The sequence below is a fragment of the Neofelis nebulosa genome, chromosome 6, assembly GCF_028018385.1.
Source record: "Neofelis nebulosa isolate mNeoNeb1 chromosome 6, mNeoNeb1.pri, whole genome shotgun sequence".
NCBI lineage: Eukaryota > Metazoa > Chordata > Mammalia > Carnivora > Felidae > Neofelis > Neofelis nebulosa.
The window spans coordinates 33,834,885-33,857,851 of NC_080787.1; the positions used below are offsets into that span (position 1 = coordinate 33,834,885).

At 47.6% G+C, this 22,967-nt stretch overlaps 1 protein-coding gene and 1 pseudogene across 10 annotated transcripts in view; one reads left to right on the forward strand and one right to left on the reverse strand.

Moving 5' to 3' along the window:
- LOC131515333 (patr class I histocompatibility antigen, A-2 alpha chain-like) overlaps window positions 1-12,864 on the reverse strand; it is a 32,885-nt gene extending 20,021 nt beyond the window's left edge. For 2 of the 10 annotated variants that reach the window (XR_009263570.1, XR_009263569.1), the window contains exons 1-5: window positions 12,736-12,864; window positions 12,198-12,467; window positions 11,697-11,972; window positions 10,103-10,135; window positions 9,930-9,966 (exon numbers count right to left, since the gene is read on the reverse strand). Coding sequence is in view for 3 of the 10 variants with exons in the window: in XM_058736107.1 (XP_058592090.1) it covers window positions 10,576-10,682; window positions 10,810-11,085; window positions 11,697-11,972; window positions 12,198-12,467; window positions 12,736-12,808 (1,002 nt within the window). In the remaining 7 variants the exon portion in view is untranslated. Of the gene's footprint in view, window positions 1-6,885; window positions 7,188-8,355; window positions 9,765-9,929; window positions 9,967-10,102; window positions 10,136-10,568; window positions 10,683-10,809; window positions 11,086-11,696; window positions 11,973-12,197; window positions 12,468-12,735 lie in introns of those variants that run through there. The other 8 variants (XR_009263566.1, XR_009263564.1, XR_009263565.1 and 5 more) reach the window with 8 other exon arrangements.
- Window positions 12,865-14,737: 1,873 nt separating this feature from the next.
- Window positions 14,738-18,609, forward strand: LOC131513920 (26S proteasome regulatory subunit 4-like; annotated as a pseudogene).
- The last annotated feature ends 4,358 nt before the right edge of the window (window positions 18,610-22,967 follow it).

Here is a 22,967-nt window from a genome sequence, read left to right on the forward strand (position 1 = left end):
TATGATTAGATTGAAAAATACAGAAAAATAAGAGATTACAGGATGAAGGTAGAAATTCGGGGTGGGAACTGGAATGTTTAAATGATCTTTAAGTGAAGAGTCTGTCTCCTTTGCCTGAATGTTTCACGAGAATCGGTATTATGTCTGACTGGGGAGCGCTTCTCTGTCTAGTACTATAAAGCAGAAGGCATGTCAATCCACCCTATGAGCAATACTAATCGGATAGGGTACGTGAAAATAAGACTGCCCAAGCTCAAACAGCATACAATACAAGCTGGAGTGCAGTGCAAAGGCGTACTCTGTCCAATAGCACTATGCACAGCAGGTCCTGGAGCTTACAGCAGAAGCCTCTGAGTGCTTCTCAGTGATTACTAAAGTGAACTAGAGTATTTCCATTCAAAGTTACTAGCTTGCTACTGGACATTAATTATTTTTTAATTTTTTAAAGTTTATTTATTTTTGAGAGAGAGAAAGTGAGACATGGCATGAGCAGGGGAAGGGCAGAGAGACTGAGAGGGAGACACAGAATCTAAAGCAGGCTCCAGGCTCTGAGCCGTCGGCACAGATCCCGATGCAGGGCTGGAACTCACCAACTGTGAGATCATGACCTGAGCCAAAGTCGGACACTTAACCGACTGAGCCACCCAGGTCCCCCTTACTGAACATTAATTAAAACTACCCTATGTCTGAAGGACATATAATAATCTTGAGCCTGATATATCCATGTAGTCTTGGTTAATGTTGGAAAAACACTCTAATGGAGAGGACAATGCCCAGAAGAATTCCATTAAAAAAGCAGTGACAACAATGAGATACCACCTCACAACAGTCAGAATGGCTAAAGTTAACAACTCAGGCAACAACAGATGTTGGCAAGGATGCGGAGAAAGAGGAACTCTTTTGCACTGCTGGTGGGAATGCAAATTGGTACAGACACTCTGGAAAACAGTATGGAGATTCCTCAAAAAGTTAAAAATAGAACTACCCTACAACCCAGCAATTGTACTACTAGGCATTTATCCAAGGGACACAGGTGTGCTGTTTCTAAGGGGCACATGCACCCTCATGTTTATAGCAGCAGTATCAACAGTAGCCAAAGTATGGAAAGAGCCCATATGTCCATTGATGGGTGAATGGATAAAGAGGATGTGGTATATATGTACAATGGAGTATTACTCGGCAATCAAAAAGAATGAAATCTTGTCATTTGCAGCTACATGGATGGAACTGGAGGGTATTATGCTAAGCGAAATTAGTCAGAGAAAGACAAATATCATATGACTTCACTGATATGAGAATTTTAAGATACAAAACAGATGAACATTAAGGGAAGGGAGGCAAAAATAATATAAAAACAGGGAGGGGGACAAAACATAAGAGACTCAAACGCAGAGAACAAACTGAAGGTTGCTGCAGGGGTTGTGGGTGGGGGATGGGCTAAATAAGTAAGGGGCAATAAGGAAGACACTTGTTGGGATGAGCACTGGGTGTTATACATAGGGGATGAATCACTGGAATCTACTCCTGAAATCATTATTGCACTATATGCTAACTAACTTGGATGTAAATTTAAAAATACATATATACATAGTGGTAACAGTTTAGCAAATAGTGGAAAGAGTTTCTACAGGATCCTGCTGCCAGGAAAATGCAAGAGGATATGTGCACAAGCAGGGAGCCTCTATTCCTGTAGGACTGACTTGGGACCTGGTGAGGAGGTGCTGGATTCTATCATCACTTGGACAGGGTCCCAGAGACAGCTCTCAAGTAGCCTATGAAAAACTCCTTGGTTTATGAGTAGCAGCTCCAAGGCGAATGGACAACATCTTGTTTGGAGGCCGCCACTCTGACCAAGGGAGCTAAAAACAGGTCAGCTCCGTGAGCTAACTTGCATGTGGCTTTGCTAGCAGTGATATAAAAATTGAACAATAAAAGCCCCTGTGTTTTGGATTTAGCAACTCGTGGGCAGTGGCCAACAGCCAGGCCATATGGTCAGGCAGAAGGGAAACTTAGTCTGTTAAAGGAATAACCACACGGGGCACAGCCCCCTGCAAACCACTATGGGAATTTGAGGGGTGCATTATAAAGTAGGACATTTTGGTGCTCATCACAAGAACCACCTTCAGGTTTGGAAGCTGTTTGGAAGTGATGAGTGGGTATCTTGATGTCCTCTCTTGAGGTGGCCCCTTGGGTACGTGAACTAAAGGGACATTGGGGGCTGCAGTAATCCAGAGAAGGCTGAAACTACATATAGTCTACTTGCATCCTCTGTGGCCCAAAATACCAAAAGGAACTGTTCTCACTGCCAGCCACACACTACAGACAGCTAGGAGGCAGATTCCCTGGTAGGAAGTCCTTGAACATAGCTGGCAAGTCAGAGCAATACTAGTAACCCCAAGGGAGGGCTGCAAATGGGTCTTGACAGGAACAGAGATTCTGGGTTGGGTTTTGCTTACTCAGTGGTAGTTGCAAATGTCTAGAGTGCTATTAAAAAAAGAAACGAAAAGAAAAAGAACATAGCTGTAATTCAATTAAAATTTTAAAAAAATAGGGGCACCTGGGTAGCTGAGTTAGTTAAGCATCCGACTCTTGGTTTCGGCTCAGGTCACGGTGTCACAGTTTCTTGACTTCGAGCCCCACGTCGGGCTCTGCACTGATGGCGTGGAGCCTGCTTGGGACTTTTCTCTCTCTCTCCCCGTCTCTCTCTGCCCCCCACCAACTCGTGCTGTCTCAGTCGCCCTCAAAAATAAATAAATAAATGTAAAAAAAAAATTTTAATAAAATGCAGAGAGCATCGATCCTGTGTGGACAGCTCGATGAAATTTTACACGTATGCACTTCCCATGTACTACCACCCAGAGCAAGATGCAGAGCATTTTGGGTTTCGGAGAGATTCCCAGTCAATACGCCACCACAAGAGGTAACAACTCTTCTGACTTCTGGCACTACAAATGAGTCCTCATCTTCAACTTCACATACAAAAAGTCTGTGTCTCTCACGTGTCTGGCTTCCTACACTCAGTGTCAGGTCTGTGAGGTTCACCCATGCCGTAGGGTGTAGCCAGAGCCCAGTCTTTTTCAGGGCTGTGTGGCAGTCCATTGTAAGGCTGTGCTACAGTTCATGTACATATGTTCTTGTTAGGCACATTGACGTTGTTTCCCATTTGGGGCAATCATAAACAGTGCCGCTGAGAACATTTTTATACCTGCCTTTCGGTGCACATGTGACAAAACAAACAAAAGATACTGTACTAGTTTGGAATGCTCGGTCACATTTCCTCACGCTAAAAAAATACATTACAAGCCATGATGTCCAACAATGGGCATACAGATATACCGACAGAGAAACAGCTTAACAGAGAGTTGGAATGGACAATGGAAAATACTGTGAAAATAGGGCCACAGAGACATGAAGTGCTGGCTCACACACCTTCACAGAGTGTGCTCCAACCCAGCATGCGTGGGAATCAGGAGTGTCCCCGTTAGGGGGAAAAGGTGTCTGTTTTGTTTCCTTGATGGATCTGGGCAGGAGGGCGGGGCATGTAAGCGTGACTCTATAATCCTTCCCAAGTGAGAGGACATTGGTATGACTATAGTTCACCTCAACATTCCCTCTTCCTACCCACTACAGTGTCTCAGGACAGGAATGCAAGTACGAGTGCCAGAAACAGGAAGGACTCCTAAGCAGGCGACCGTACCTCCGTTGTTCGACCTTGATGTGAGATTTCCTAAGGGAATGAATGGGAGGGCTGTGCCTTCACCCCATCTGGCAAAGCTGGGGCTGACGGTGAGTGCCGCTAGATTGCCTACTGGTCAGTTAGCCCACAAGTTCTGTCCGGGTGTCACCCTCCCCTCTATGGACGAGAGAAGACAGGGGAGGAGGGACTTGCCAGACTGTATTGCTGCCCGCAGTCTAGACCAGCACAGCAGCTACACATAACGTCCCTTCCAACCGCAGAAAGTTGGGTATAAATGGAGAGAAATAGAAACAACAGCTGAGGGTAAAGGAATGGATAAATGAGTTACGTAATGAGGGAAACCCAGCACTACATTAACACCTCCCAAGAGGTGTGAGCAAGAGAGGACACTGCCTCTTAGCTCGATTATACCAGATGCCTGAGAGAGGGAGCCACACGCTGTGACACCATTCCTGCTTCTGGAACCTGACGAGACTAAATGGAACCAGGAGACCTGAGCGATCCTGGGAGACACTGTCATACAGCAGGATGATGGGCTAATTGTCACTGACTGAATGGGACTTTGGTAGTGTGCCAGTATCTTTTCAGCTATGGTCCTGTTGCTACAAGGGACCTGTGGTCAAAGACCAAGGAGTGGCCTGTGGTAGACTTATTTGGTCTTTGTCTCTGGTTCCTGGCACAGACTTCCCCAAACCCTTGGGATCTCCTGAGTAATATGAGTGTTTCTGGTATGCTAATGAGATGACTTGGCTGAGGGGCCTAGATAGCTTCAGGTTGGGGGCTGGTGACCAGAAAGACCAAGCGATGATTAGAGAGTTGGCAACCTCAGCCTCCTTCCCTGACCTCTGGGGAGAGGCTCTGGAGGCTGACTTTAATCACTGACTTTAATCAGTGGCGAATCACTGACTCGCCAGTGATGGAATCAAGCACACCTATATCATGAAGCTTCCATAAAAGCTTCTAAACGACAGGGGCGCCTGGGTGGCTCAGTCGGTTAAGCGTCCGACTTCAGCTCAGGTCACGATCTCGCGGTCCGCGAGTTTGAGCCCCGCATCGGGCTCTGGGCTGATGGCTCAGAGCCTGGAGCCTGCTTCCGATTCTGTGTCTCCCTCTCTCTCTGCCCCTCCCCCGTTCACGCTCTGTCTCTCTCTGTCTCAAAAATAAATAAACGTTAAAAAAAAAAAAAGCTTCTAAACGACAGAGTTCACAGCTTCTGAAATGAACACACTGACATGCTCAGAGGGTGGCACATTCCAACCCCACGGTGACAGAGGCTCCTGCAACTCCGACCTTCACGCTCCCACACTCATGTGCCTCTTCATCTGGTTGCTCATGTGTGTCCTTATAGTAAACCACAATAATAATGGAATTTTCCTGAGTTCTAGGAGTTGTTCTAGCAAATTATTGAACTTTGAGAGTACCCTCAACTTTGTAGCCAAGTGGAACAAAAGTGCAGGCGACGTGGGAACGTAACAGTTGAGACGTGCCTGTGAAGTGAGGGCAATCTTGTAGGAAGCATCCTCACACCTGTGGGTCTCATGCTAACTCCAGGTCAACAGTGTCAGAATTAAAATGAATTGCATTGGGAGTACCTGGGTGGCTCAGTTGGTTAAGCGCCCAACTTTGGCTCAGGTCATGATCTCACATCCATGAGTTCGAGCCCCACATGGGGCTCTATGCTGACCGCTCAAAGCCTGGACCCTGCTTCGGATTCTGTGTCTCCCTGGGATTCTGTCTTTCTCTTTCTCTGCCCCTCCCCCTCTCCTGCTCTGTTTCTGTCTCAAAAATAAATATTAAAAAAAAAAAAAAAAAAGACTGATGAAATGAATTGAATTGGTGACAGGGAATCAGAGCATTGGTTAAATGGAGGAAAAAACCCTTACGGCTCCACAAAGAGAAATTTAGAGGGAGAGCAAGTCTGTGCTTCCTCTCATCCAGGAGCAAAGGATAAGATAAGTGTAAGCATTTATATCATGTCCTTCCGTCTGCTACCAGCTGTTCATGGTCCTGTTAAAAAAGGAAGACAGCAGACCCAAAATGAAGTCACCTAAGCCAAATACCACCAAGATCTTAATCCTTAACCTAAATGCATCTTCAGCTTCTCCCAGAAATGTGACCTGTAATCAGCCAACCTGGAATTTCCTGCTCAGCACAAGTAGGTAAGCCACTGAAAGACCACTTCCTTTCCCCTTAGAAGGGCCACCTTGCTTAAAGCAATGCATTTTTTAATGAATAATTTCCTTTTTCCCCTTCCACTCTGTCTTTAAAATCCTTTCTGCAGCTGGAAGAGTCTCTTTTTTTTTTTTTTTTTTTTTTAATATTTATTTTTGAAAGACAGAGCACGAGCAGGGGAGGGGCAGAGAGAGAGGGAGACACAAAATCCAAAGCAGGCTCCAGGTTCTGAGCTGTCAGCACAGAGCCCAACGTGGGGCTCAAACTCACAAACTGAACCACGAAGTTATGACCTGAGCTGAAGCCAGACACTTAACTGACTGAGCCACCCAGGAGCCCCATGTCTCCTTTCTATTTTCTAGCTGGGAGACTGCTCAATTCATGAACAGTTGAATAAAGTCAATTCGACCTTTTAATGTTCTCGGTTGAGGGCGCCTGGGTGGCTCAGACATTTAGCATCTGACTTCAGCTCAGGTCATGATCTCATGGTTCATGAGTTCGAGCCCCACATCGGGTGAGGTGAGGTCCCACTCCGGGTGAGCAGAGCCCAAGCTCCACTTCTCTCTCTTTCCTTCTGTTTCTCTCTGCCCCTCTCTCACTTGCACCCTCTCTCTCTCTCTCAAAAATAAAATAAAATAAATTTTCTCAGTTGAATTGCTATTAACTAACACTTAAGTCTCTGAGGGACACTATGGCTACACTAGAAAACCAGGCTGGTGGTTTGGGTTTTCTGGCTGGTTGGTTTTTAGTCCTTTGTGAGGATCACATAAAGCTGACAAATGTTAGAGATTCTCTCCCCAGAGTATTTCCATGCACGGGGAAATACAAACATTAACATGACAGTCAGTGCACGCAGAGACCCCCTGACGTCTTACAGACCCAGGTGTTCTCCTCCTTGCAAGAGACAGAGGCTGGGCAAACACGTTTTGAGCAATCACTTCACCAGCCCACAACGCCACTGCACTTATTTATGAGTGTAAACCGGAGTGGACAAAGCTGCATCTAATCACATAGCATCCAGGGAACGAGAAGAGCGATGTCGTTTACTAGAAACTTGCTCCTCCAACTGAACCTGAGTGCCTGCAGGGCACCAGATCAAGCTGCAGCCTCAGGTCTGTGCTCCGAGAATGGCAATCAGCCGACCTTTCTCCAGCCCTCACCCCCAGCACCGGCACTGCCCCCCTACATGAGAATTCCACATTTAGAGTCTTTGGAAGACGCCGCCTCTCTCCATGGAAGAGGAAGGACCTGCTGTCCCAACATCCTTCCAGTTAGACATGGCGTGAGGCTCTGCCAGGCAGGTGACCACGTGCTGGACCTGGTGACAAAGAGAAGGTGCAGCTGTGCACAATGTACTTGCACAGGCGGCGTGAGTGGCAGTGTGTCACCCGGTCCCACAAGCAGCAGCGATGTCAGTCCTAGCCACAGGGGCCAGTGTCCTGCTTCAACGGAGGCAGCAGTATGAGCAGTGACATCTGTGCCCAGCAGCAGAGGCCACAATTCCTGTGTGAGACCCACCCTAACGTGTACTTGTGGACTCTGTTCCTGGCTGTGTAGCCTCTTCTACGATCTTCCCCAAAAGAAAGAATACTTTATATGCATATAAAATGTATGTGTGTGTGTGTGTGTGTGTGCACAGTACCTTTTGGCTAAGTTCGAACAAGCTTAGATCCCATTGTTTGCTCTGAAAAGTCAATCAGGGAAGTAGTTGCCGAGAGCAAGCATCCCGAGGTGTTCGTCACACTGAACCGCGAACCACTCCCTAGTCCTCCCACCCGACCATACCTCAGGATACGATAACACACATCTCACAACACCACATCTCATATTGACAACGTTATGTCTTCCCTTTCCTCTCCAAAGATAAAAAAAAAAAAAAAAAACACACACACACACACACATTTAAATGTGGCTTTTTTTTTTTTTTCAACGTTTTTTATTTATTTTTGGGACAGAGAGAGACAGAGCATGAACAGGGGAGGTGCAGAGAGAGGGAGACACAGAATCGGAAACAGGCTCCAGGCTCCGAGCCATCAGCCCAGAGCCTGACGCGGGGCTCAAACTCACGGACCGCGAGATCGTGACCTGGCTGAAGTCGGACGCTTAACCGACTGCGCCACCCAGGCGCCCCTAAATGTGGCTTTAATGCCCCTCCCCAGGCTGGCTGCTCTGATCGCTGACCTCACTGGCTCCAGATCTGGCTGAGCACCAGGCCTCTCACAAAATGCACAGGCCTCTCCCCGGACCCACAGACTCAGAGTCCTCGGCGCAAGATCAAGGAATCGCTTATTTAACGAGCCCTGCAAGTGAGGCTGACGCACAGCCGTGTGGGAATCCTCATCTCCATTCTTGCTACTGAAAGTGTGATGTAAAGACCAGCAGCAGCGCCTTGTCCTAAACACAGAAACTTCTATCGTGTTTCCCAGATGCAGAAAACAGTGTGTCATATATCTTGCACACAACACACACAGTGAAGGAGCGATCGGTGCAGAGCACCTCCCTAATCTGGAGGCAGTATCTTTACTAATGTAGCCTCAGACCACAGCAGCTCTGTGGCAGCGACAGCACAATCACCCTTCACACTGCCATTAGTGCCCCTGTGCTCCTCTCACAGCACTGCCCTCCCCCTCCCGTCCCCACTCTCACACCAACTCCCCTGCACACCAAGGAGATGCCCATTTTCAAAAACCATCCTCGATTCACAGGTGCTATTTCCCAACCAAATATAAATCTAAGGAGACTCTGCTTCATAACTCCATGACTTGGAGCTGGAGCCAGCACCAGGATCACCAGGGCAGAGGGTGGGCAAGCAGAGGATGGAAACAGAACAAGAACTAATTTAAAATAAGAAATTATGGCATGCTTCCTGTCTGCTAGAATCTGCTCCTCTCAGAAGACTTCAGAAAAGATGGGAAGAACAATCAAGCCGGAGAAGGAGGCCAAGACCTGAATGAGCCTGAAAATAACCTCTGGATACTACAGATTCCTATGAACAGGGCCACCCAGGGCCTTGTGCAGACGCTGACAGGCCAAATATCTCCTTCTGCTGTCACCGAGGAGACACCCACAGGTGAATTAGACCAGAACTCCCACACAAAAAAGAGAACGGGCCTAATTAATCCTCTACAGAAACAAACAACGAATAAACACCCAGAGACGGGACTGAGGCCTGACCCAGGCCTGAGCCTCAGCTGACCCAGCCATACAATGTCTTGTTGCCCATAGTCCTGGAGGCAGGACAAGGTCTGGGCAATATCCAGATATCCAGGTGATATCCTGAGTGATCACAGTCCTAGAAAGGCAGGTGCTACTGGAGGGACAAAGACAAAAGCGAAAAGAGGTTCCCCAGCTGAGCAGTGACCATGTCACATCCATGTTGTACCAACTGGGCATGAGGCTCCACAACGCTAGGCCCCTCACAGCTTTCTCCTGTCCCCACCCAGAGCAGACTCGGCACACCAAACCTGCAGCTTCTGGGAGGTTCTCAGGGTTTCCATTTCTTTCCCCTCTCAAACTTTAGGAATCTTCTTCTTTAACTAACTGATCAACTCCTCATGACCACAACTGGAAAAACAAATTCACATCCAGAGCCCTACGTTCAACAAGGAAGTAAGAAGTTGTAGCTCAGTGAAACATAAAGTAAAGACAGGGATGGAGGTGGCCCACTCTCCCTCTACTGGATCATGAAAGCAGACGAGGAAAGAGAACCCAGGTCAGTGTGGGGTGGGGTCATGGAGGCGGGGAGCAGTCTCCCCACCTCCTCACATTATGGTAATAGGAACGAGGACACATGCCGAAGCCCTTTGTAGAAAGAGATATCAGGGGCATTGGTCACAAAGCGGGAAAGTGAACAAATCTTGCATCACTCAGTCCCCCACGAGGCAGCTGGCTCACACTGGGGAAGAAAATAATCATGAACAAATTCAGGTTAGTCATATAAGTGTTGACGTTCTCAATAGCCTACCACATGCTCAAGATATCCTACTCAAAGAATCCCCATTTCCCAGGCATAGCCCCTTTCCCCTCTCCCCTCCCTACTTCAGGCCCTTCAGGGTCTCACCTTTAGCAGTGGAGAGCGCCCTGGGCACTGTCACTACCTGCGTTAGAACAAACAGAACTGGTCAGAGCCCCCAGGAGATGAGACTAAAGGAGTAGCTTTGGGGTGGGTGAGCTCCCCACGGGGTCCTGTCTACACTATCCCAGGGTCTCAGGGATCACCCCCTCCATACTTACATGCAGACTGAGCATAACTCCTTTCTCTTCCACCTATGGAAAGAAAATATCACATGAGATGCCACGGAGGAGGCAGAGCCCGAGATCCTAGATGAAACTGATAACCTGGACCACAGGGAAGTTTCCAGAACTGTAACTACAAACCTATGGCAGGATCAGGGGGACATGAAGAAAAGAGATGTCAGGGCTAGACCAACAATTCTCCTGGAGTCTGTCCTCAGCAAGGACCTTATTCTCTGATCTGTGACTGCTGGAAATCAGATCCTATCACCACATTCATCAAGGTGATAAGTTTGCCCTTCATTCTCACAGAGCTTTACTCCAGAGTGAATGTAGCAACGAGCTGCACAGTGGACAAGCACATGTGCATGGATGGCACTTCCCATAAACAAGACAGGACAAACTTCTACCTGGACTTGAAACACTACAGAAAGACAAGAAAACTCAGAGCACTCCCCTTCCGTACCTTGGCTCTACCTCCTCCATATGACAGCTCCAACCACCACAGCACTGATGACCACCAAGGAAACCAGACCAGCAACAATGCCCACCATGGGAATGCTGCGCTGAGGAGGGGACTCTGGGAAGAGAGGATAAAGTGAGGGCCTTGACTCCGAGGTCTCAGCCTCAACCCTGCTGAATTTTTCCAGAAGGGCTCCTGAGTTCTCCAAGTTTGGCTCCATACCCAGGTCTCCCCCTGTCCTTACCCCATTTCAGCATGAGGGGCTTGGGCAACCCCCCATGCTGCACATGGCACGTGTATCTCTGCTCCTCTCCAGAAGGCACCACCACAGCCACCCACTTCTGGAAGGTCCCATCTCCCCCAGGCCTAGTGTCCACAAACTCCGTGTCCTGGATCAGGTCCTCCCCATCACGCTGCCAGGTCAGGGTGATCTCCGCAGGATAGAAACCCAGGGCCCAGCACTTCAGGGTGACATCATGGTCAGAAGTGGGGTAGTGGGTGATGTGTGTCTTCGGGGGGTCTGAAGAGAAGGGTCAGAAAATTAAGGAATTTTACAACTGTCTCGGGCCACTGAGGCAATTCTCATGTGGCCATCTTGAGAATGGACAAGAGAGCTGGAATTGGGGAAGGGAGCAAAAACCCAGACACCAGCCTAGACACATAATCTCTTCTTGTTTGGAAAGTTCTAGAATTAGGGTGAGACGGCCCACTGTAGAAGGCAGGTTTCTGAGAGCAGAAAAGAAAGGGATTTCTGGTCCGGACCTGGCTGGAGGCCAAATGACTCAGAATAGGTGAAGTCAGATACCCCAAACACATGGGTGTGGGGCAGAGAACAAAGCCTGAGAAAATCCCCCAAGGTTCCCAAAGCCACAGTGAGCCAAAGGGAAACGCTGATCAATTATTTCAGAAATGGTCTCCTCCTCCATCCCTGGAGAGACTCTATCCTTTAACAGTCTCTAGGAGAAAGACAGACCCTTTGGGGGTCTCTCTGGGACCGGATCTGAAAACCCAAGCAGTCAGTCTCCCGACACAGGGGAGGGCCATATACTGCTGTGGATCCCAGTTCTTCCTATCCTCTTAGGAGGCCTCAGCTGGAGGGGAAATCGTGGGAAGCCCCGCGGCCCCTGGTACCTGTGCGCAGCAGTGTCTTGTTCCCCCTCTCCAAGTACTTCCGGAGCCACTCTACGCACGTGACCTGCAGGTCGTTCCTTTGATGCTCGGCTGCTCCGGCAGCCTCCCACTTGCGGCGGGTGATCTGCGCCGCCGTGTCCGCCGCGGTCCAAGAGCGCAGGTCCTCGTTCAGGGCGATGTAATCCTCGCCGTCATAGGCGAACTGCCAGTATCCTCGGAGGAGGCGCCAATCGGGCCCCACTTCGCAGGAAGACAGCCACTGGATGGTGTGAGACCCTGGCCCCGCCCCCGAGGTCAGCTCCGCCCTGGAGCCCCGCCCCCTCCCACACCCCGAACCCCAGGGCTTAAAGCCAAAACTGAATGGCGGGTAAAAGTGCCCGCGCGCTTTTCCCGAGTTTGGAGACGGGCGGGTCCCGCAGCCTCAGGGTGGTGCTCGGACCCAAAGACTCGGGCAACCCCGGGGATGGGGTCGTGACCCTGACCCGGGTCCGCGTCGCTCACCCGCTTCGCTCTGGTTGTAGTAGCCGCGCAGCGTGTTCAGGCTCTGTCGGAAAGTCTGTGCGGTGTCCTTGGCGCCCCGCGTCTCCTGCTCCCAATACTCCGGCGCCTCCTGCTTCAACCACTGCACGCGTGGCTCCATCCTCGGACTCGAGGCGTCGCTGTCGAACCGCGCGAACTGTGTGTCGTCCACGTAGCCGACTTCCAAGTACCGGGGCTCCCCGAGGCTGGGCCGGGACACCGCGGTGCCGAAATACATCAAGGAATGGGAGCCTGCGGGCGCGGAGGGTTTGAGACCCCGCCCGACCCTGCTCCCGGCGCGAGGCCCGGATCCCAGGTGGAAGCGGCCAGGAGGGCAGGGGGTGGGGGGTCCGAGTGGGGGAGAGCAGGGAGGAGTCGGGGAGGGACGGGGAGGACTGCCAGGGTGGGTAGGATTCTGGGGCGGGGGCGACAGGCACTTTCCCTAGGGCCCCGCGTTCCCGCCGGACGGTCCCCTCGCTCCTGCCCCACAGATGCCCTTTCTTCCCGACCCCGCACTCACCCGCGCAGGTCTGGGTCACGGCCAGGGCCCCCGACAGCAGCAAGAGGAGGGTTCGGGGCATCACGACCTGCATCCTCAGGGTCTGGAGAATAGAAGTCACAGCCGGTCCGTGGCCAGGACAGGCCAAGGACCGCGGTGACGCTGATTGGCTTCTCTAGACACCGGACAAGCAATGGGAGTGCGAACTGGGGCCGCGTCATGAGTATCCAGGCAAGAAGACCTGACACAGGTTGAGAGAAGTGAAATGAGCGCTGAGTAGCGGGGAACTGGGCTTTCTCGCCCCAGACCTATCTCAAGCCCGGGACTTTCAAAGCCAGTCTTTCCCAGGGACCCGCGACTTTGCCCGGATTCCTCTCACCTACACAGAGCGCTCTTTGTCACCCTGAGGCCTGGCCCAGGGTCTTTCTGAGGAAACCAGGGAAAGACACCAGGTTGGGATTGGCCCCGTTTTGTCCCTTTCCCTTCTGAAATCCCTCGACTTGTGCTGAGCTCCTAGTCCTTACCTCTCCTCCGGACTCCTAAAAGAAAACTCGCCCCCAGTAAAGTGGATGCCAGAGAGTGAGCTTGCCTGGGAATGGAGGTGGAAGGATATGGATTTTCTCTTTAGACCTGAAGTTGTGGTTCAAAGCTCCAGCTAGAGATTCTCATAGAGATCAGTTTCTTTTCTTTTCTTTTTAATGTTTATTTATTTTGAGAGAAAGAGAGAAAGCAGGGAAGGGGCAGAGAGAAGAGAGAGAATCCCAAGAAGGCTCTGTGCTGCCAGGGCAGAGCCCCATTCAGGGCTGGAACCCACAAACCCTGAGATTATGACCTGAGTTGAACCCAAGAATCCAACACTTAACCGTCGGAGCCCCCCAGGTGCCCACGAATCTAATCTATAAAGTGATTTTGCCCCTTCCTACAGAAATATCTAAACAGCATTGCAATCAAGACTCAAAAAGCTTCTAAGTTGTACTTTCTCAGCGCATCTGTGTGTCCCAGCATTTTTTTATTTTTATTTATTTATTTTTTTTTTTTCGTGGTTGAAGTGAGAAGAAATTCAGTTTACATTTAATGACACAGGTAGATTGAAAGTTAAAGGATGTTTTTATATAGTAATACAGGTTATATGGAAACCAAAATTAAAAGCACAATATTATTTATAGTTATTATAAAGAAAATGAAATACTGTATATACATTTAACAACACATAAAGGATCTGAATGCTGAAAATTACAAAATGCAATTAAAAGAAATCAAATTAAATAGAGACATAATATGTTCATGTATTAGAAGAGTCAACTTAGTAGAGACGTCGATTCCCTCCAAATTGATATAGGTTTAATGTAATTTTTGCCCCAGCAAAGTTAGACCAGCTTATTCTAAAATTTATACAGAAAGGCATAGTACCTAAATAGTTAACGCACTCTTGAAAAAGAGGGATAAAGTGAGAAAAGTCACTCTATTTGATGTTAAGTCTTAAAATATAGCTGTAGTAATTAAAACAGATTTTAATTAACTGGCAGATAAATAGACATACAGATCAATGGAACAGAAGAGAAAACCCAGGAATAGCGCCCCCCCACACACAAATATGCTCAGCTGACTTTTGAAAAAGGCACAAAAGCAATTCAATGCAAAAGGAACTATCCTTTTCAATAAATGATGCCAGAGCAATTGGACGTCCATAGACAAAAACACATAAGCAAACAAAAAACTCAAACCTAAATCTCTCACCTTATAATATGAATTTAAAATGTATAATAGGGGCGCCTGGGTGGCGCAGTCGGTTAAGCGTCCGACTTCAGCCAGGTCACGATCTCGCGGTCCGTGAGTTCGAGCCCCGCGTCGGGCTCTGGGCTGATGGCCCAGAGCCTGGAGCCTGCTTCCGATTCTGTGTCTCCCTCTCTCTCTGCTCCTCCCCCGTTCATGCTCTGTCTCTCTCTCTCTGTCTCAAAAATAAATAAACGTTAAAAAAAATAAAATAAAATAAAATAAAATAAAATGTATAATAGAACTTATATATAACATGTAAAATTATAAAATTATTAGAAAAATAGAGGGGCACCTGGGTGGCTCAGTTAGACAACCGTCTTCAGCTCAGGTTGTGATCTCACAGTTTGTGAGTGAGCCCCATGTCGGGATCTGTGCTGACAGCCCAGAGCCTGGAGCCTGCTTCAGATTCTGTGTCTTCCCCTCTCTCTGCCCCTCCCCTGCTCACACTCTGTGTCTCTCTGTCTCTCAATAATAAAATGTTAAAAAAAAAATTTTTAATCAATAAAAAATAAAAAGAATCTTTGGAATATATTTTGACTGTGGTTATAGATAAACAAACACACATATATGATAAAATTCCATAGGATTAAGCAATCCTGGCAGCGGCAGTCCGTATGGCCAAAGCAACATTGTCTAAGTCAGAGTGGTGGTCATGGTCCTGGAGGTGGCAAGAAGGATGACAAGGAGAAGAAAAAGAAATACGAACCTTCTGTACCAACTAGAGTGGGGAAAAAGAAGAAGTATACAAAGGGACCAGATGCTGCCAGCAAGCTGCCACTGGTGACATGTCACACTCAGTGCTGGCTAAAATTACTGAAGTTAGAATTAAAGACTATCTTCTCATGGAGGAAGAATTCATTAGAAATCAGGAACAAATAAAGCCTTTAAGAAGAAAAGCAAGAGGAGGAAAGATCAAAGGTGGATGATCTGAGGGGGACCCCAGTGTCAGTAGGAAGCTTGGAAGAGATCACTGATGACAATCATGCCATCGTGTCTACATCTGTGGGCTCAGAACACTACGTCAGCACTCTCTCCTTTGTAGACAAGGATCTGCTGGGAGCAGGCTGCTTGGTCCTGCTCAACCACAAGGTGATGCTGTCATATGGGTGCTCACAGATGACACAGATCCCTTGGTCACAGTGATGAAGGTAGGAAAGTCACCCCCAGGAAACCTATGCTGATGTTGGGGGATTGGACAACCAAATCCAGGAAATTAAAGAATCTGTGAAGCTTCCTCTCACTCATCCTGAATATTATGAAGAGATGGATATAAAGCCCCCAAGGGTGTCATTCTGTACATTCCACCTGACACAGGTAAAACCTTATTAGCCAAAGCATTAGCAAACCTAACCTCAGCCACATTCTTAAGTGGTTGGCTCTAGGGGTGCCTGGGTGTTTCAGTCAGTTTAAGTGTCTGACTTTGGCTCAGGTCATGATCTGACTTTGGCTCAGGTCATGATCTCACGGTTCATGAGATAGAGCCCCACACTGGGCTCTGTGCTCACAGCCTGGAGCCTGCTTTGGATTCTGTGTCTCCCCCTCTTTCTGCCCCTCCCCCACTCGCACTCTGTTTCTCTCTCAAAAATAAATAAACATTAAAAAAATTTGTAATAATTTTTTTTTAAAAAAGAGTGGTTTGGGGGCGCCTGGGTGGCTCAGTCTGTTGGGCGTCCGACTTCAGTTCAGGTCACAATCTCGCGGTCCATGAGTTCGAACCCCGCGTCAGGCTCTGGGCTGATGGCTCAGAACCTGGAGCCTGCTTCCGATTCTGTGTCTCCCTCTCTCTCTGCCCCTCCCCCGTTCATGCTCTGTCTCTCTCTGTCTCAAAAATAAATAAACCTTAAAAAAAATTTTTTTAAAGAGTGGTTGGCTCTGAACTTATTCAGAAGTACCTAGGTGATGGGCCCAAACTCCTTCAGGAATCGTTTCAAGTTGCAGAAGAACATGCACCATCCGTCGTATTTATTAATGAAATTGATGCCATTGGAACAAAAAGTAGACTCAAATTCCGGTGGTGAGAGAGAAATTCAATGAATAATGTTGGAACTATTGAACCAGTTGGATGGATTTGTTTCAAGGGGTGATGTGAAAGTTATCATGGCCACAAACTGAATAGAAACTTTGGACCCAGCACTTATCAGACCAGGCCACATTGACAGGAAAATTGAATTCCCCTGCCAGATGAAAAGACTAAGAAGCCCATCTTTCAGATCCATACAAGCAGGATGACCCTGACCAATGATGTAACCCTGGACAACTTGATCATGGCTAAAGATGACCTCTCTGGGGCCAACATCAAGGCAATCCATACAGAAGCTGGTCTGTAGGATGAAAGTAACAAATGAAGACTTCAAAAAATCTAAAGAAAATGTTCTTTATAAAAAACAAGAAGGCACCCCTGCGGGGGCTCTACATGTAGCGACCACATTTGCCTTCCAGGAAATGGTTGGGAATGTGCCGACTCCTCGGAGGGATGGGGAAGTTGCCCAGAGGAACCCATGTTCTAGTTGATCTTTCTTAGCAAAACCTCCCATATACCTTTTTAAGCGCGATGTGTAGGAACGTGATGTGTGGTGTGTTGGCCACATGCAGTGCTCTACTCCCCAAAAAGCGAGCTCCTTCTCAGACAAAAAAAAAAAAAAAAAAAGGAAAAGAAAAGAAAAGAAAAAGAAATATAGTTAAAACCTTGGATTGCGAGTAACTCATTCTGTGAGTGTTCCGCAAGACAAGCAAACTTTCTAATAAATTTTAACTCGATAAATGAGCAATGTCTTGCAATACGAGCAGTATGTGACACTGAACATCACATGGTCACAACTGAGCCAATGGTTCTCTGTCTCTCTCTTCATTGGATTGTGGGTGATCATCTCCCATGGCAGATGCTCGGTCTCAGGCCACGGTGTTTGGCAGAAATCAGTGATTTTTCAGAACGTTGGAAGGTGCCCACAACTGGCACTAGTGTATTTTTTGTCACTTCAAAGCACCTATAGACAGTCCTTTGCTTTTCCAGACAAGAGTAAACTTAGGAATGCTTTGCTTCATACTAGGTCAGGCTGCCTGCAGATATAGACCCTTTCCCCTGCTGCCTCACTGCCAGTTACATTATATTCGGTATATGACAAGGGTTTATTAATATTGTACTGTAGTCAACATCCATGCGAGTGTATACAATGACCCCCATGCAGAAAAAGATTCCTTTGAGCCAATAGATAGCAGTAATTCCTTTAGTGAGAGTGAAAGTCATCTGATACAATCACCTTCCTCTCTCTTGTCTCCCTCACACCAGCCACGAAGGTTTTCAAAGGTAAGTGCAGGTTAATATGTTTATTTTTCTTTATATTTTGTATTTTCTTTATTATTTTATATTATATTACAGTATTTTAATCATTTTTATATGAATATTTTTGGGATGTGGAATGAATCATCTGAGTTTCCATTATCTCTTGCGGGGAAATTTGCTTTGATATACAAGTGCTTTGGATTATAAGCATGTTTCTGGAACGAATTATGCTCACAAACCAAGGTTTTGCTGTACATACACAGATGAATGCAAGTAAACCTGGGGAAATCTGAATAAGAACAGTGGATTGTATCAATGTTAATATCCTGGTTTTAATATTGACTAGAGTTTTGCGAGGTATTACCATTGAGGAAAACTGAGTAAAAGTTGCTCAGGACCTATATTATGTCTCATAATTGCACATGAATCTTCAGTTATCTCAAAGTAAAAAAAAAAAAACAAAAAAAAAAAACCATTAATTTTAAGAAGCACTTGCAAAAAAACAAAAACAACACAACTCTCATGGCTCCCAATTAAAGCCCAAATTCTTTAGCTTCATATTCCCATCTCCCTACAAACAGACCTCAAATCCCCTTTCAAATCTCACCTTCCACAAGCCTTCTGCACACACTGCCTTAATAAGTTGGATATTCGTGGGGCACCTGGGTGGCTCAGTGGGTTAACTGTCCGACTCTCGATTTCAGCTCAGATCATGGTCTCACCGTTCCTGAGTTCAAGCCCCACATCAGACTGCACTGACAGTGCAGAGCCTGCTTCTGACCCTCTGTCTCCCTCTCTCTACCCCTTCCCTGCTCACTCTCTCTCTTTCAAAAGTAAATAAACATCGGGGCGCCTGGGTGGCGCAGTCGGTTAAGCGTCCGACTTCAGCCAGGTCACGATCTCGCGGTCCGTGAGTTCGAGCCCCGCGTCAGGCTCTGGGCTGATGGCTCGGAGCCTGGAGCCTGTTTCCGGTTCTGTGTCTCCCTCTCTCTCTGCCCCTCCCCCGTTCATGCTATGTCTCTCTCTGTCCCAAAAATAAATAAAAAACGTTGAAAAAAAAATTTAAAAAAAAAAAAAAAGTAAATAAACATTAAAACTATTTTTAGGGATGCCTGGGTGGCTCAGTCGATTAAGCGTCTGACTTCAGCTCAGGTCATGATCTCACGGTCTGTAAGTTCGAGCCCCGCGTCAGGCTCTGTGCTGACAGCTCAGAGCCTGGAGCCTGCTTCAGAGTCTGTGTCTCCCTCTCTCTCTGCCCCTCCCCCGTTCATGCTATGTCTCTCTCTGTCCCAAAAATAAATAAAAAACGTTGAAAAAAAAATTTAAAAAAAAAAAAAAAGTAAATAAACATTAAAACTATTTTTAGGGATGCCTGGGTGGCTCAGTCGATTAAGCGTCTGACTTCAGCTCAGGTCATGATCTCACGGTCTGTAAGTTCGAGCCCCGCGTCAGGCTCTGTGCTGACAGCTCAGAGCCTGGAGCCTGCTTCAGAGTCTGTGTCTCCCTCTCTCTCTGACCCTCCCCCGTTCATGCTCTGTCTCAAAAACAAATAAACATTTAAAAAAGCCTATTTTTTAAAAAATTAAAAACTAAATTTCCAAAAACTGAGAATTAGGGAATAGAAGAAAATGTTTCTACTTTTCATTTTCCTGCTGTTACCATTAAGGAACTGGAAAGAGGGGTTGCCTGGAGGAAACAGAAACCTCAGAGATGGCCCAAGCACCCCTGAGCTCCCCTGTCCTCCAAATAGAAGACTTTTGGACAATAACTAAGAGAATTGTATAACAATATTGAGTGAAAAAAATTAATTTTTTAAGAGATGAATGCTGAAGTACTTAGGGATAAGAGTCTTGAGATTGGTAGGTAATTTTCAAATATTTATGCAGAATTACAGAAATAGAATTTATTGCCAAAAAAGAAAATAAATTTTAAAACCTAAAAAAATAAATACAATTTATTACACATATGAGGCAAATATTAAATTGACTAAGTCTAGGGTGCTAGGGACTATTCTTTCAAACGTTAGGTACATTTGGAAACTTTCACAATAATCTGGAGAAAGTTGTTCAAATCATTCATAAAGACCTGGGACATGTTCACAACATAATGCGGAATGAAAATTAGGCATCAAGGTGTGTGTGTGTGTGTGTGTGTGTGTGTGTGTGTTACCAAATCCAAGTTCAGCTGCTGGTAGCCTGAAAGATCCTTACTTAAGAGATGAGTTCTGATTGGAAAGGAATTTGAGCTTTATCCAGGAGGCCAGTAACCCAGGGAGAAGGAAGACTTGACCAAAAGCCAACTCTAAGGTTTCTGCCTGGCCCTGGGGTTTTGAAAGGGGTTCAGGGTACTTAATCAGCAAAGGGAATGCAGTGGCCTGCAACATTTCTTAACCACGTGCAGACTGGATGGGGCCAGTTCCAAATAGTCTCCGTGCAAGGGGGTTGTGTGAGAGTCTGGTTCTTGTTGCATGATATGCAGGAGGACTCTGTTCTTTCTGCAAGAGAGGGCCAGGTCAGGTCTACAGATAACAAAGGGAGGTCATGAAATCATTTGTGTAACCTAAAAAAAAAAAAAAAAAAAAGGGGCGCCTGGGTGGCGCAGTCGGTTAAGCGTCCGACTTCAGCCAGGTCACGATCTCGCGGTCCGTGAGTTCGAGCCCCGCGTCGGGCGCTGGGCTGATGGCTCGGAGCCTGGAGCCTGTTTCCGATTCTGTGTCTCCCTCTCTCTCTGCCCCTCCCCCATTCATGCTCTGTCTCTCTCTGTCCCAAAAATAAATAAAAAACGTTGAAAAAAAAAAAAAAAAAAAAGAACAAACATTTTGCTAAAAGAATTGCTAGACTAATCAGAAAGCTGAGGCAGCTTCTAACAGACTTGCTGGCCTCTGCAGCCTGGGAAAGCTCTGGTCCTTCATTCCTCAAAGCCAACTGTCTGCAAAGCTCCAAGAAAATCAGTTAAATTAGTTCTGTTACAGATCAAGGGCCATAGGTCAGCAAGTAAGGTGTGTGTTAAACTTGAAGCCCTTAAGACCGGCTACAGTGACGATACGTGTTCTATGTGCAGGTGTCAGTGTGAGTGACAGTGTCTGTGTATTGGTATGTAGCAGTGTGCATGTCTGTGAGTCAGTCTGAACGTGCATTCACTAATTCATTCACTCAATAAACGTTTTAAATTCAACAATCAGGCACTTGCAACACAATGGAGATACAGCTGTGAACAATCAAAATCTCTACTCTTGTCCTCTGGTAAAGCTTATATTCTCAAGGAGGAGCAGACAATAAACAATGAAATATACTTTAAAATGTGTATCAGTGAACAGGGTGTGAACAAAGGCAAAGAGGGCAGGGGTCAGAGGGAGGCGGGAGGGACAACATGGGGAGGCTAGTACAGGGAGGACCTCTCAAAGAGGACATTGGAAAAGAATGTCAGGGAAGGAAGTGGTGTCTGAGAGATATGTTTTCAGGCCAGGAAGAGCAGTGAAGGCTCTGAGGTGTGAACACCCTGGGCGTGCGGAGGAACCAGGCAGTGGAGGGCCTGGATCTGGGCCCATCACACAGACACAGCCGAGCAAACTACATTCACTGGCAAGGATCATGCAGATGAAAGGGATTTTTAATGTAAAATGTTTTGAAGAGATCATTCAAATTCATTCCAAAGGGCTTGCAGTAGGAAACTTTCCTCCCTTCCAAGAACCCAGGGGCCCCGGTCCCCTGCCAAAGATGCACATGTCGACCAACTTCTCGTGTATCCTTCCTGAGAAAAAGTTACACAGATGTTATTGTGGGCATCAAGAAAGAGTACTGAAAAGAAGTAGGGAAAGGAAATGTTTCTTTTTGGTTTTCCTGGGTGTTGTCATCAAGGAGCTGCAGAGATGAGTCGTAGCGGAGAGGTGGAAACCTCAGAGACGGCGCAAACCTCAGAGATGGCACAAGGCTCCTTGAGCTCTCCTCTCCTTCAATCCCTGCTCCATTCCTGACCTTGACACCTGGGGCGTCCCGTGCTGCTCAGAAGCTGATTCACGCCCCTGTTGAAGATGCCCAGCCTTCAGGTCAGCCTTTTCTGACCAACTTACAGCTCAGACCCTCCCAGGCTGCTCAGTGCAGCAGCAGCGCCCCCGTGTGGTCATAGGGATGAGGACCCAGCTCCCTTTCTCTTGCTCAGCCAGGACCTCCCAGGGTCGCCCTCTGCTCTCCAAACCAAGATAGGGCTTTGAACACAAGAGTTGCCCCTGTCCGTGTCAGGCTTGGGTGCAAAATGTTTCCCAAAACCCAAAATAACCTAGATGTTTCCACTGAGTGCCCATTGGTTCTGCACGGCACGGCAGAAGGTCTCCAGGCGATAGCAGCTGGTTCCCAGGTCTGGGATGGACCCCACAAAGAAACTGGGTGCCCTGCTCCAAAGATAGGACTTAAGATTCCTAAGGCCCTGTCACTTCTGCCGCTGCCTCTGGGGCTGGACTCAGTTCAGTAAGTCTCAGAACGCATCATGAAAGATGAGAGGCAGAAGTCTGCAGTGCACTGGGTCTAGAAAAGGGAGGATGCTCCTGGGGAAATGAGGCTAGGGTGTAAATAAGGACATCAGAGGGGAAGATGTTACAAGGAGGGAAGAAGGAGTCAAGGGAACGAGTGGTACGGGAAGGGCTGGCCTAAGGAACACCTGTTTGTGTTTACAGAGGGCTCTCTGGGTACTGGACCATAGAGAGTGAAGGGCAGATGTGCCAGCCCTGTAGGGACCAACCCTGATCCCAAACTCCCACTCCCTGTGTTAATATTTCATGACCGTGGCTGAGCCCAGACCAGAGCAGCCAGTTGTCATGGCCTTCAGTTGTCCCTTCCTCCTCTATGACGAGCAGGGGCCTGCACACCAAGCTGAGAGGCCCCTGAGGACCATGTGTTGAACATGCAGTATGGGCTGGACACCAATATGGGCTACAAGTACATGAGCAATAGGACCCAGGGTACTGACCACCCATTTCCCAGTAACGGTCCCTACACCTTCCATAACTCACCGCCGAGGAGTCTGGGGTCCTGCACTTTTCCTCCCTGGTGACCCAAGTCCCCAGACCCTCAGACTGGACCCCTCAGGCCCTGCTCTCTGCTACCCCGCAGACCCTGAACTGAGAAGCTCATGCTGGTTCCCCAGTCCTAAATCTCATTTCTACCCTGACCAATGACCCAAAACCTTGGCGGTGCTATAGACT